This window comes from Erpetoichthys calabaricus, chromosome 1 (genome assembly GCF_900747795.2).
Source record: "Erpetoichthys calabaricus chromosome 1, fErpCal1.3, whole genome shotgun sequence".
Taxonomy (NCBI): Eukaryota; Metazoa; Chordata; class Cladistia; order Polypteriformes; family Polypteridae; genus Erpetoichthys; species Erpetoichthys calabaricus.
In genome coordinates, this window is record NC_041394.2 from 256,984,398 (window position 1) to 256,998,289 (window position 13,892).

The 13,892-nt window shown below is 36.7% G+C and overlaps 1 protein-coding gene across 2 annotated transcripts in view; it reads right to left on the minus strand.

Moving 5' to 3' along the window:
* The window catches only part of plxna4 (plexin A4), a 1,034,568-nt gene that overhangs the window by 430,743 nt on the left and 589,933 nt on the right, over positions 1-13,892 (minus strand). For both annotated transcript variants that reach the window (XM_051928179.1, XM_028814360.2), the window contains exons 8-9: positions 6,030-6,129; positions 3,388-3,502 (exon numbers count right to left, since the gene is read on the minus strand). In XM_051928179.1, coding sequence (XP_051784139.1) covers positions 3,388-3,502; positions 6,030-6,129 — 215 coding nt within the window. The remainder of the gene's footprint in view (positions 1-3,387; positions 3,503-6,029; positions 6,130-13,892) is intronic.

A 13,892-nucleotide genomic window follows, 5' to 3' on the forward strand; every position in this document is an offset into this window, starting at 1 on the left:
AAGGGCCTTGGCTCAAGGGCCTAATGGTGTAGGACCTCTTCTGGCAGTAACAGGATATGAACCTTCAACCTTCCAGATACCAGCATAGATCCTTAGCCTCAGAGCCACCACTCTGCCATCGTTTACTGTTTGTGCTGAATTTCATAGTCTCCTTGCTAATGTAGTTGTCTCTGGGACTCATTCTAAAACAAAGATGTTCAGGTCATGTTGACTGGCTACTCAAAGTTGAGCCTACATGACTGAGGTTCAGTGTGTATGTCTGAGTGTGCCCTGGACTGGCACTCCTCTTGTTCCTAGTGCTGACTTAGATAGGCTACTGTTCTCCAATATAATTTATTTGATTAACAAAAACCATGAAATTAATAAATGGATAATAATTTCAGAAGATATTTTATTTCAGAACTTCATCTACTAATTAAACCCAAAACAGGGTTTTGAGGTGCTGACTTCAACCTCAAAATTATGGAAGCAAGGCAGGCATCATACCTGGACAGGCCTTTCGAAAGAATGTTAGTGTGATTAAAAGATCATAATGAAATATATTTTATACAGTGCACATAATTTTCCTTCCTGAAAGTTTTAATTTCCTTATAACCAAATAACTATACCATTATATATGTTCTTTAAGTGCACAGAACATACACAGGAATACTTAGGTTCTACAAAAAGTGAAAAATCCTAATTTATGAGCCGACAGTAATATCCAGCCATCTTGGATGGACCATCACAAAGTGATGTATTTTGATTGGATGAATCAATATTTCAGGTCTTTTTTGGAAGAAATGAACATTGTGCCCTGTGGACCAAACAAGGAAAGAATAGACAGAGGCCAGCTATTGTGATGGCATTTGGTTGTGTCATTGCCCTGGGCAAGGGTAACTTGCACTTCATGTTAAAACACCATTAATGATGAAAAGTTCATACAGAATTTGGAGCAACATATGCTGCCTTCAAGACGACATCTTTTCCATGCATAGTTCAGCAAGGCGATACAAAGCCACATTCCACATGTGTTACAAAGGCAAGGCTGCACCGGAAAGGCTGTGGATGCTTAAATGGCCTGAATGCAGTTTTGACCTGTTCCCAAATGAGAATAAGGGGCACAGATGCAAAATACAACAATTGTTGCTAGCCTTAAGACCTATTTGCAAGAAGAATGGAACAAAATTAAAAAACTCAATAGTGTTGTGAGAAGTAAAGACAATGTTACAAAATGGTACATTCCTCACTGTTCAACTTCTTTATTGAATACGTTTCAAGTATTAAATTAAATTGCTAATTTTTGAAAGAAAAAAAAACAGTTGTGACATCAAATAATATGGTGTTACATTGTTTTCAAGTCAAACATCATTTATTATTATTTACTAATCACTGCTTTCCATACCATCCCAACTTTAGTGGAGATGGGATTGTACTTAAACATTTTAAAGCACATATATTTCAAGCATTGAAAGTGATTTTGGGATGCCATTCATTTATAATCTCAACACACCATTATTATTGGTTGGTACCCTTTTCTTGAGTGTGTATGGCATTTTCTCCAGGTACTCCATCTTTTCCTCCTATTCTACTGATATTTATGCTGGTGGCCCTGAATTGTCCTGGCTTGTACAAATGTAGAAGTGTGCATGAGTGTGCTCTGTAATAGGCTGGATTAGTCCTGACTTGCTCCTCATAATACCACAATATGTTTTAGCACGACATTAACCTAAAAATGGACTAGGTGGGTTCAGGAAATGGCTGGATGGATGAAGTTACTCCTATTGGAAACATTGTGCTTTTAGCAAAAATTCACTTAGTACGGTGATAAACAATAATAAACTTAACAATTAAGTCTCCAGAGAGAAAGAAACAAATGAGAAAGTCATAGCAATTAGGTTGCATTCGATAACAATTTGATTCAAGACATCTTAGGAGGAGGGTAGAATCAGGAGTGGGAGGGAATCATCCTAATGTTTCCACATTCTGAGTAAAGGGGTAGTTCTGCTTCATGGACCATGTAATTGAACATTTGCTCATGTCTCCCTAGAATATCTCTGGTGTTTCAGGTTATGAACCTACTACATGATCTAAATGAATTCATGAAACTTCAAAACCAAAGCTCCGTAAAGCAAAATCTTTTATTTAATAGGTTACTGTTAAAATTCCAACAGTGGCTATGACTATGTTTTAGATTCTAAATCTGAACTGCTTGTTAAAAGACGTAACATAATCCATCTTTCTATTAAATCTGCAGTAGCCAAACCAGGCCTATGGACAATAAATGCATTAGAAAGGCAGCATAGTGATTTGATATGATCTTTAAATTGTCACATGGAATACAGTCCAACATCTATCATCCAACTAGGTGTATGTGTCAGTGGGATTATTGCTATGAAAAGTTCAATATTTGTTGGTACAATGTAACATGGATAAAATTTCATTATGCTATAAAGTAGCTCTCCTCAGTAGTGATATTAATGGGGTAAAAAAAAGGTACACAATGACAGAAAATGACCATTTAGATTTTTTTATCTTTTAAATTCGGGGATGTTTGTTAGGAAATTTCTTTATGCACGTTAGTCAATTGTTCCATGAGGCCAAGAAAAGGTTACGGTGAAATACCTTACTGGTTAATTTAGTATTTATGAATTTTAATCAATTTAGCGAGTATAATTAATTTACGATTAATTAACATCCTTGAGCTAAGCAAGTTTAGAAAATTATGGGATGGATGGGATAACTGTGAGACAACAGGGCAAAGCAATATTTTGCTGTTGTAGATTTCTGTCCATTTTTTGAGTCTGCTTATTCTTACTCAGAACTGCAGGATATGTGAATTTACACTTTAAGTAAAACCTTAAGATAAATGCCATTCCAGCCCATGTCATGCTCATACACAATGTATTATCATCTTGTGTCTACTCATTGTCTTTATGGACATTAGACTTCTTCACACATCCCCAAAAATCTGCATGTTATTTTCACTGGTAGGGCTAAAATGGCTGTTGTTGCGTGTGCCCTATAAAAGAATGATGGCTTGTGTCAGTGTTGCCAAGATAGACTGCCTTTATGTGGCCCTGAATCATGTTAGTTGTGCTGAGAAAATTATGTTATAAAATCTCAGCATCTCTTTATGAATGCAAAAAGTACCAATATTAATTGATTGGAAAGTTCACAAATAGGCATACAAAGCATTGACAAATAATTTTATGTCAAAACAGAAAACCAAATTGAAATTACACATGATAGACTATCAAACTAACAATAACACTTTAAATAAAAACTAATATTTTGTGCTAGTTTTTACATTGGTTTCTGGCGAGAAATCAATGAGACTGAAGAGACTAAGCAAATGTACTGCTAACAAAGGGATCAAAACCATTTTAAGTAATAAGGAAGATTTACCTCAGACAGCTTGACTCTTCCTTCCTGAAAGGAACATCTCCGTGGATCATGAGTACACATATGACGATATTTACACCAGTGGCACTGATAGGGGCTATTCACACAGGACAGGCACCTAGACATTAAAATAAAATAATCATTTACAATGCCATTACATGAAATAAAAACATTGATCTATACCAGCACAGTTTAAATGCCTTGACTAAGGTGTGAGAAAAAAAGTGTAATGGATCTCCATGTACTTTTGCTGGCTTTTCACCCTCCTTATATCCTTTTGTACATATCAAATAGAACAGTGTGAAATATGTTTTGTGTTTCCCATCACATTTGCTGTGCTCCAAGTAGCTAGTCACCTACAGTGCACCGTCCCAAGAAATAAATTGCACATTGTTGTGGCTGACTTTTAAAGTCATACAACGAAAATGTTTTGAGATAGGGAAAGCCACTACGGACAATAAAGACTGGTTGATTGATTATACAAGTGTGTATGTGACACTTACTTATACAGAAACACATAAAGCACTCATAGATGTCAGCAGGTGATACTGTAAATGCAGCTACAGATACTGTATATGAAAAAAGAGCAACAGAGATAGCCCTAAGTAATTTATTCTCTGTGAGAACATAACATTCTCAGAAGTAAGCAGATGAAATAAATCTTTTTTTTTCTTTTGCAATGAAACATCACATTATTTTAGTGCTGTGTGTTCTCTAATATTAAAAGAATTTTACATTAGAAACCAGTGGTTGTATTTGTATATCAGAAAATGAATATGCCTGTCTTCCAGGAAGCATGCATTATGTGTGCCACCTTTCAAAGTGAGCAATATGTGAAAGTGTGTTATAAACAATTAGCGACGCTAAAAGATAATATTGTAACAGGAACTTCTTACACTATGTTAATTTAGCACATTATCATTTTTTTCACTCTTTGGGGTAAGGTGCAAGTTTGTACACTCTGAAACACATTACTTTCTCTTTTTTTTAGGAGTGGGTTCAGAAGGAGGATACCAGTTTTCAGTCATTTTGTTGGTTGACTACGTCAAGGGGAGCTCTCACTGTCTGTGCAGTTTTTTATCTCTTTTTTGAGAAAGACTTCCCCTCCCTTTACCACTTGTGCGGTAACATTGTCCTTGGATGGGTTTAAAATAACCTGATTATCAGTCTTTCCCCTTATTCTTACTTGCGTCAAGTGACTATGACATAATTTCCAACCTCTCATAATAAGTAATGCTAATATTATCAAGAGCCGAGGTCCAGTCAATAACTGTCACACAGCTCCAGATCTCTGGTTTTGAATCAACACGTGTTCTTTTGTCTTGACTGTCTGGGTTTTTTTCTGGGGACTCTTGTTTTCCTTGCTCATCCCAAACATGTGCTCATTGGTTGAAGTGACCACTATAAACTAGCCCACTTGAGTATGGGTGTGAGTATATGTGACTATATGTGTGTCTTGTCTGAAACTGGCTCCGCAGTCATAGCGAGTCCCTACTTTGGGACAGATTTGATGTTGAAAACAAATAGATAGTCTTGATATGCCTCTGTTTTGTGTTTTTTTCCTACTCTCTCCTTTAAATGTCTTTATATCACTCAAACCCAGACAACAGACATGTTTCCTCTCTATTAAACTCTCAGATTGCTACATTCATATTGGATAAGTTGTGTGGTGTAACAGCTGGAAAATTTAAATCTTAAAATTAGCAGTGTGGTTCAGGCTTGCAGTTCGCTATGTGATGTTCAGCAAGTGACCCGCTTGTATTGCAACTGTGAAACATACTGTACTTCTTCTTCTTCTTTCGGCAGCTCCTGTTAGGGGTTGCCACAGCGGAACATCTTCTTCTGTATTGTCCTGTCTTCTGCATCTTACACCCATCACCTGCATGTCCTCTCTCACCACATCCATAAACCTTCTCTCAGGCCTTCCTCTTTTCCTCTTCCCTGGCAGCTCTATCTTTATCATCCTTCTCCCAATATACTCAGCATCTCTCCTCTGCACATATCCAAACCAACGCAATCTCGCCTCTCTGACCTTGTCTCCCAACCATCCAATTTGAGCTGACCCTCTAATGTACTCATTTCTAATCCTGTCCATTCTTGTAACACCCAAACATACAAAACGTGAAAAACTAACTGTATCCATATGAAAGGGATTTGCCTATGATTGAGGCTGTGATGTTGAGGATGGTCTTGTGTGCCTCAATGATCTTTAGAGCCTTGTTGTCTGACTATACATTACCCAAAGCAAATTGGTTTAAAGCAGAGTCCAGACAGAGCAGAATCCATTGATGACCCTCATAAAACTCCCTGATGCATCAAGGACAGATTCTTCTCTTTGAATAACTTTCCAAGCTTATCCTGAGTTAAGGTCTCAGGTCAGTTCATGATTCTTTATCATAAATAATGTGTTTCCTTCTAAGCACTGTTTACCATGCAAACTAAGCCATTGTCTTATTGATTCATGATTGTACAGCCAGTACATGTGCAAGGGAATGCTTTTTGTACAAGCATGAAGGCAATTTCTAAACAATCATGTCCTCTATTAAATGTCTATAGCAGTTATAAAGTACCAAATCATTTTTTATTGTACATACAACTTAATTCCAAAACAATATAAATAACAAAATCATTATTTTTCTACTTACGAATTGTGGACACTACAGTTGAAGAAGACAAAACTTGTGTTAGCAAATGCAAGTCCAGTTTCCTTAGACTTCAAGTAAAGTTGAACAATTTGGTGGTCTCCTAATGAAAGACAGAAGCAACAAAAATAATAATAATAATTAGGTTTTGCTAATATTTAAGATACAAAATAACAGTAAATATATTACTCATCTCTTCCCTGAGTTATAAATCAAACCATTTAGGTAACAAAGCAAGAAAGCCAATAAAATACCAGAGCAGCTATTATGAATCGCACAATTATAAGGTGGAAAGTTGTCATTGAAAGACCAGATACAGTAGTTTGTTGCTCAAAGAATACAAAATGGATACTAATCTGGAAAATGGCATTGAGTACAAAAGTGAAGAAGGTACTTGCGAGATATACCTTAGTGGCTAAAAGTCCTTCTTTCAACCAAACTTGCCAACAACAGGGTTGTATTCCTTTTAAATTCACTATGCATAGTGATGGCATAGAAGTAACACTGTGTTCACTGTAGGGTATCATCTACTGGTTGTCAAATTAAATTATTCAATTAATTCTTAAATGCATGATGAATTACCCATTAAAATTAAAGATAACAAATGTCTTGGTATTTTTTTAAATCATCAAAAAAGGATTAATATTAGTATTTTATAAAATTATACTTTAACAATTATAATGTACCTATTGTACACAGTTCTTGTTATAATAAGGACTTACTAAATTTCTGGTAAATGTGATGGGGGCAAAGATAAGCAAATTAAATGGGGATGTCTTTTATACTTTTTACCAGTCAGATTTTACTCTGGATATGTTCTTTAATGCAAGGGGTTATGTATATTTTAAAATGCCAAAAGAAGAAAATGTTTAAATAGGCACAAAAGGAAAAATATGAGATATACAGTATAAAAAACTAGTAACAACTTAAATAATAATAAAACAGGCAATTCTTCTTTTTCTTTTGGCTGCTCCCGTCAGGGGTTGCCACAATGGATCATCTTCTTTCATATCTTTCGTCCTCTGCATCTTGCTCTGTTACACCCATCACCTGCAAGTTCTCTCTCATCACATGCATAAACCTTCATTTAGGCCTTCCTCTTTTCCTCTTCCCTGGCAGCTCTATCCTTAGCATCCTTCTCCCAATATACCCAGCATCTCTCCTCTGCACATGTCCAAACCAACGCAATCTCGCCTCTCTGACTTTGTCTCCCAACTGTCCAACTTGAGCTGATCCTCTAATGTACTCATTTCTAATCCTATTCATCCTCGTCACACCCAGTGCATATCTTAGCATCTTTAACTCAGCTACCTCCAGCTCTGTCTCCAGCTTTCTGGTCAGTGCCACTATCTCCAACCCATATAACATAGCCGGTCTCACTACCGTCCTGTAGACCTACCCTTTCACTCTTGCTGATACCCGTCTGTCACAAATTACTCCTGACACTCTTCTCCACCCATTCCACCCTGCCTGCACTCTCTTTTTCACCTCTCTTCCACAATCCCCATTACTCTGTACTGTTGATCCCAAGTATTTAAACTCATCCACCTTCACCATCTCTACTCCCTGCATCCTCACCATTCCACTGACCTCCATCTCATTTACACACATGTATTCTGCTTTGTTCCTACTGACCTTCATTCCCTCTCCTCTCTAGAGCATATCTCCACCTCTCCAGGGTCTCCTAAACCTGCTCCCTACTATCGCTACAGATCACAATGTCATCAGCAAACATCATAGTTCACGGGGACTCCTGTCTAATCTCATCTGTCCAACCTGTCCATCACCATTGCAAATAAGAAAGGGCTTAGAGCTGATCCCTGATGTAATCCCACCTCCAAAATAATGCATCTGTCACTCCTACTGCAGACCTCACCACTGTCACACTTCCCTCGTACATATCCTGTACAACTCTTACGTACTTCTCTGCCACTTCTGACTTCCTCATGCAATACCACAGCTCCTCTCAAGGCACCCTGTCATATGCTTTCTCTAGATCCACAAAAACGCAATGCAACTCCTTCTGGCCTTCTCTAAACTTCTCCATCAACATCCTCAGAGTAAACATCACATTTGTGGTGCTCTTTCTTGGCATGAAACCATACTGCTGCTCACTAATCATCACCTCACTTCTTAACCTAGCTTCCACTACTTTTTCCAAAACTTCATTCTGTGGCTCATCAATTTTATTTCCCTGTAGTTACTGTAGTCCTGCACATCCACCTTATTCTTAAATATTGGCACCAGTACACTTCTTCTCCACTCCTCAGGCATCCTCTCATTTTCCAAGATTCCTTTAAACAGTCTGGTTAAAAACTCCACTGCCATCTCTCGTTGCATTTCCTGATTCACTATCTCCACATCATCCAACCTCTTCTCTCTCGTTCTCTTCATTCATAAGCCTCTCAAAGTACTCTTTCCATCTGCTCAACACACTCTCCTTGCTTGTAAGCACGTTTCCATCTTTATCCTTTATCACCCTAACCTGCTGCACATCTTTCCCAGCTCAGTCCCTCTGTCTAGCCAATCGGTACAGGTCCTTTTCTCCCACCTTAGTGTCCAACCTCTCATACAACTCATCATATGCCTTTTCTTTAGCCTTCACCACCTCTCTCTTCACCTTGCACCTTATCTCCTTGTACTATTGTCTACTTTCTGCATCTCTCTGACTATCTCACTTCTTCTTTGCCATCCTGTTCCTCAGTATACTCTCCTGTATTTCCTCATTCCACCACCAGGTTTCCTTTTCCTCCTTCCTCTTTCCAGATGTCACGCCAAGCACCCTTCTTGCTGTCACCCTTACTACAACTGCTGTAGTTTACCAGCTGTCTGGTAGCTCTTCACTGCCACCCAGTGCCTGTCTCACCTTCTCCCTAAAATCAACCTTGCAGTCTTCCTCTTTCAACTTCCACCATTTGATCCTTGGCTCTGCCCTCACTCTCTTCCTCTTCTTGATCTGCAACGTCATCGTACAGACCATCATCCTATGCTGCTTAACTACACTTTCCCCTGCCACCACTTTGCAGTCTTCTCCTTCAGATTGACTCTTCTGCATAGGATGTAATCTTCCTGTGTGCATCTTCCTCCACTCTTGTACGTAACCCTATGTTCCTCCGTCTTCTTAAAATACGTATTCACCACAGCCATGTCCATCCTTTTGGCAAAATCCACTATCCTCTGACCTTCTTCATTCCTCTCCTTGACACCATACCTACCCATCACCTCCTCATCTCCTCTGTTCCCTTCACCAACATGTCCATTGAAATCCGCTCCAATAATAAAACAGGCAATTAAAGATACTAATTTATATTTGCCATTTGTAGTGATATAAACAAAAACTCATTTAGTCAGGTCAGAGTACTGTACACTTCCTGTAAATAATATAGATATATAGTATAAAACTAGTGCATTTGTATTGATGTTCCACTATTAGCAGCTCACCCATAGTTTATAGTTCATTTTGACTGTAAAGCAGAACAGTGAAGTGACAACGATTAACAAGCATCCAAAACTGAAAGTAAAAAACATTTAATATATAAAGGAATCGGAAAGTCATATGTATACAGGGCAAACACTCAAAATCCATATTCTATAGAAGACAGTGACATAATTTGAAAGATTATTTGTATTGTTAAAAGGTGATATATACATATAAAAAAATAGTGATTCAAATGATTCATTTGTATTGAATGCAGGTCATTCTCTCTTTTCCTAATTGAATCTGATTTTAATGATCAGTAAACTGTTAATTTGCCATACCATTTAAGAGTCGTAATCTTCCCAAAGTAATTCCCCATGATAAAATATAATGGGTAAAAGGCAATTTGCAGAAATGAAAATTTAAATGTGTCATTGGTGACACATGGTTCTATTAAATCCAAATGTGATTTAGTTAAAATGATTATTTTGGTACAGCATATCATGCAGCTTTTCTTCATCAATTCATAGCTTCTGTATTTCACAGTCTAAACAGGAGTAGAGCATGTTATACTGACATTACTTAAAATAGCAGGATCATCTAGATTACACTTTAGATGCATATTAAATTATTCTGTATAGTTTGTACTTGTGGCTACAAGCGATTAGGAAATAGCTAACATCTGCAGAATAAGAAGACATGCTCATCTTTTCATTTTTATTACCATTTTTTTTCTCTGTGCAGTGTCATGGGGAGGCAAAGCCTATTTGAGCACCAACTAGCATTACGCTGTAATCATCCACAGACATGCCAGTCCATAACAGGGCACATCCACTCACATTGGGAGATTTTGCAATTGGCAATATATGAAAAGCATGCATTTGGACTGTGGGAGAAAATGGGAATCTCTACAATCAACCTACACAGACACGGTACTCTTTATAGAAGGGACTGAGTTGACTACTACACTTTGCATATATACTGTATTTAAAGTAGTAATCACATTTAACCATTCATGCAATCATTAACAATTAATGAGAATTTCACACTTCTTCAAAAAATGTATTTCATATTAGACCACAAGTAGACTACTTTTCTGTATCACGAGTTACATTTGGCTGTTTTTCTGCAGCATTATCACGTTGCATCACACAATCTGCTTACTCAGTCTCAAAATATTTACATTTCAGTGATGTTTTTTAATTTCTACCCATAATTCAGATGTTCATCTGTTTAACATTCCCGGCACACTTAGCAGGCTAACCTTCTTTAAAAAATGGAATGTCCCTTTTAATCGCCATATACATTCTCCTTGTATTCAGGTAAAATACTTTGTGCATCTCATTAGTACTATATAATTTTCTAAACCCAATTAATCTTAAATCTGTTGGGGGGCCGGAGCCAAACCCAGCTAACATAGGGTGCAAGGCAGGATATATATCTGGACAGGATGTGAGTCGATCATAGGGTGAACATAATCAGGGCTAATTTAGCATGACCAATTCAACTAAGCTGCATTTCTTTTGACCTTTGGGTGGGAGTTGGGAACGAACTGGAGCACCTGAAGGAAACCCGCACTAACACAGGTAAGAACATGCAAACTTGATGCAAGGAGAACCCAGGATCCGAGCCCCGGTCATCTTACTGCGTGGCAGCAGAGCTACCACTGTGCCACCATGCTGCCCCACATCTTACTTGTGAACTACAATATACATGAAATGAATATATTATGAGTATCCCATCTTTAGCGTTGTTAATATAATTTATACACCACTGCAAAATATTGGTACGATTATATCATATATATTAAAATATTACTTTAACTATAAAATAAATAAAAAAACACTATAAGGAAATGCTTACCAATTGAATTTAGTCAGATAATTATTATATAAAATACAAAATTAACAAAACAGAAATATGAAAAGGTTTCCAAGCACTTTTCAAACTCATTTGAGGTGAGAAATTCAAACTAACAGTTATATACAATTTTTCAATTCTGTCCATCTCTTTTGTTTTACTCACAGGAATCTCATGTTTAATTCAAATTTGTGACCCTGGTCACACGACTCTGGGGGTGAATTATGTTTCTCTTTTAAGTTGAAAGACTCATTAATCAATCAAAACAAACTGTAGCTGACAATTAATCTGTCTAAATTATAATGACACAATGTTACTTCACCAGTTGACATTACTGGCCCATCTGTGCCCAGTCTTCTGACAACTACCACTAATCAGATATTTCGAAGTGATAGAAAGAAGAAGTAAAGAAAGAAGAAGGAAGAAATCATTCAAAATGTACTGCTATAGGTGCAGTAAGCAAGGGTCTGTAATTTTATCACTGAATATCACTTGCTGGGTTGATATTAAAAAAAAACCTGAAAATTCACTGAAGACAGTCATTACAACCCCGTAATGAATTATATATCATACATAAATATTTTCAAATACGCTGCTAATAACAGACCTGGTAATCCATTGCTGCTGGGCACGGGCTAAAAAATGTCTTAAGATATTTTCCCCAGAGACAACAATTCCAAGGTCATAAGACATTTTTTAAGGAAAGAAAGATCATACCCTGACATCAAACTAAATGATCTATACTGTACATTTCTGTGACTGTTGCCAGTCAGAAGAGAACAGAGTAAGGAATTGAATAAAGAAAATACTTTCTATTCTAATACAATTAAATACATTTTAAAAGTATCTAGCCTTTGCTTTGGTTGCTTGGCTGTTTAAATTAAAACTTTCAATTACATTTCTACTATGTATGAATGTCTCTCCAAAAAGATAAGTATTCAATGAAGATTAATATAAAATGTAATAATTCATACATGTAAGATAATTTAATGGTGAAAAATTGCAACAAGTGCTTATTACATCGATGTTAACAGCAGGGCTTCTTGTCTTGTTTGATTTATCTTTGTAATAATTCTGCTTGCCAAAGATGCTATGTAAATAAAATGTTATGTGATTAATAGGAGCTTGCAATTGTAAGATTAGAACACACTGATTTAGAATTTTGCACCTAATTATGACATCCTACCTAGAGTTCTATGTTTAATGACAATCTACTCAGTTCATGTTATTATGAATACTGAGCACTGAAAACTAGGACTGTTGTTACACTTGTATATTTCAATTGCACATCCACATCTTTCATTAGATTAATTGTCTGTGCTCTTTCTTCTGACTTACCAAGAGCAGTTTGTTGTTAGAATGATACTGTTCTGCCACAGGTTAATTGGAATTTGGTAGGCCACGACGGCAAAAGGAAACAGACTAGAACATGGAATTGGAAATCGAGAAACTACAGTACTTGGGTTGAAACCAAAATGAACGATGAACTAACCCAAAATGAAACCAAAGTCTTAGGAAATTAGGGAAGAAGTCGGGGCACAGATGAATCTTGAGCTAAGGTACAAGAATATTGACAATCTTGGACACATACAGAATCATGACACTTGCTTAAATATCGATGCACTGTAGATGTCACTTATCATGGCTTTGAGTGCATGTAACTGTGCAAAAGGCCACTTTATCTTGGCAACAGGGCCACAAAATGACAGCACCCTTAGCAAAACATTATGGAATCACAACTAAAATAATTCCTAAAACAAAAGAAACTTCAAAACAAAGGTAGAACTAGAATGTCCAAAAGAACATACATGAAAAACATAAGCTAAAAATTAAAAATGTACTAGAACTCATAACATCTCTAGGTTGTGGAGTGGGTTGTGTTCCTACTAAAAGATTTTTTTTCGCTTCTTGATGAACATTCTGGAGTTAACTAAAACACTGGCTTCAAAATCTGTCAATGTGAACCTTTGTATGGAAAACAACACAGAAGACAAGCACTAATGAACTATAAATCAAAAACAGGTTGATTCACTTATACCCATACCTTTTTTGGACAAATGCAATGCTCAAAGTGCCTTTTAGAGTACATAAGCACTAAAATCTGCTCTACTATCCCCTAATGATTCTCTATTCCTATGTAACTGTGAGGTAACTGAGAGGACAGGTTTTATGCCAGTGAACATTTGCAAGTCTCTTGGCCTAGATTGACTTGTGAGCCATGTTCTGTAATCTCACTGCATCAAAGTACCATTTTGCATTTACTTTAAAAAATAATATTTATTCCATTGTTTAAGAAATATAAATTTAACAAATGCCAATGTCCATTTCCAAATTACTTAACAATTACATAATTGCATAAACCATAATGAAGTGTTTTCAGAGGCTAGTAATGATCAAATAAATATGCATATAACTGATCATCATAACTGATCCTCTTATAATATAATTTCCCTTTCTCTTCTAATTTAGCTTGAAATAAAAATAATAATGGTGGACACCAAATTCATAGACTAGAATGCTCAAGTGCCTTCTAAACTGATCATGATGCAGTCTGTGAGAACGGATGCCAATATCTCCCCTATGTGATG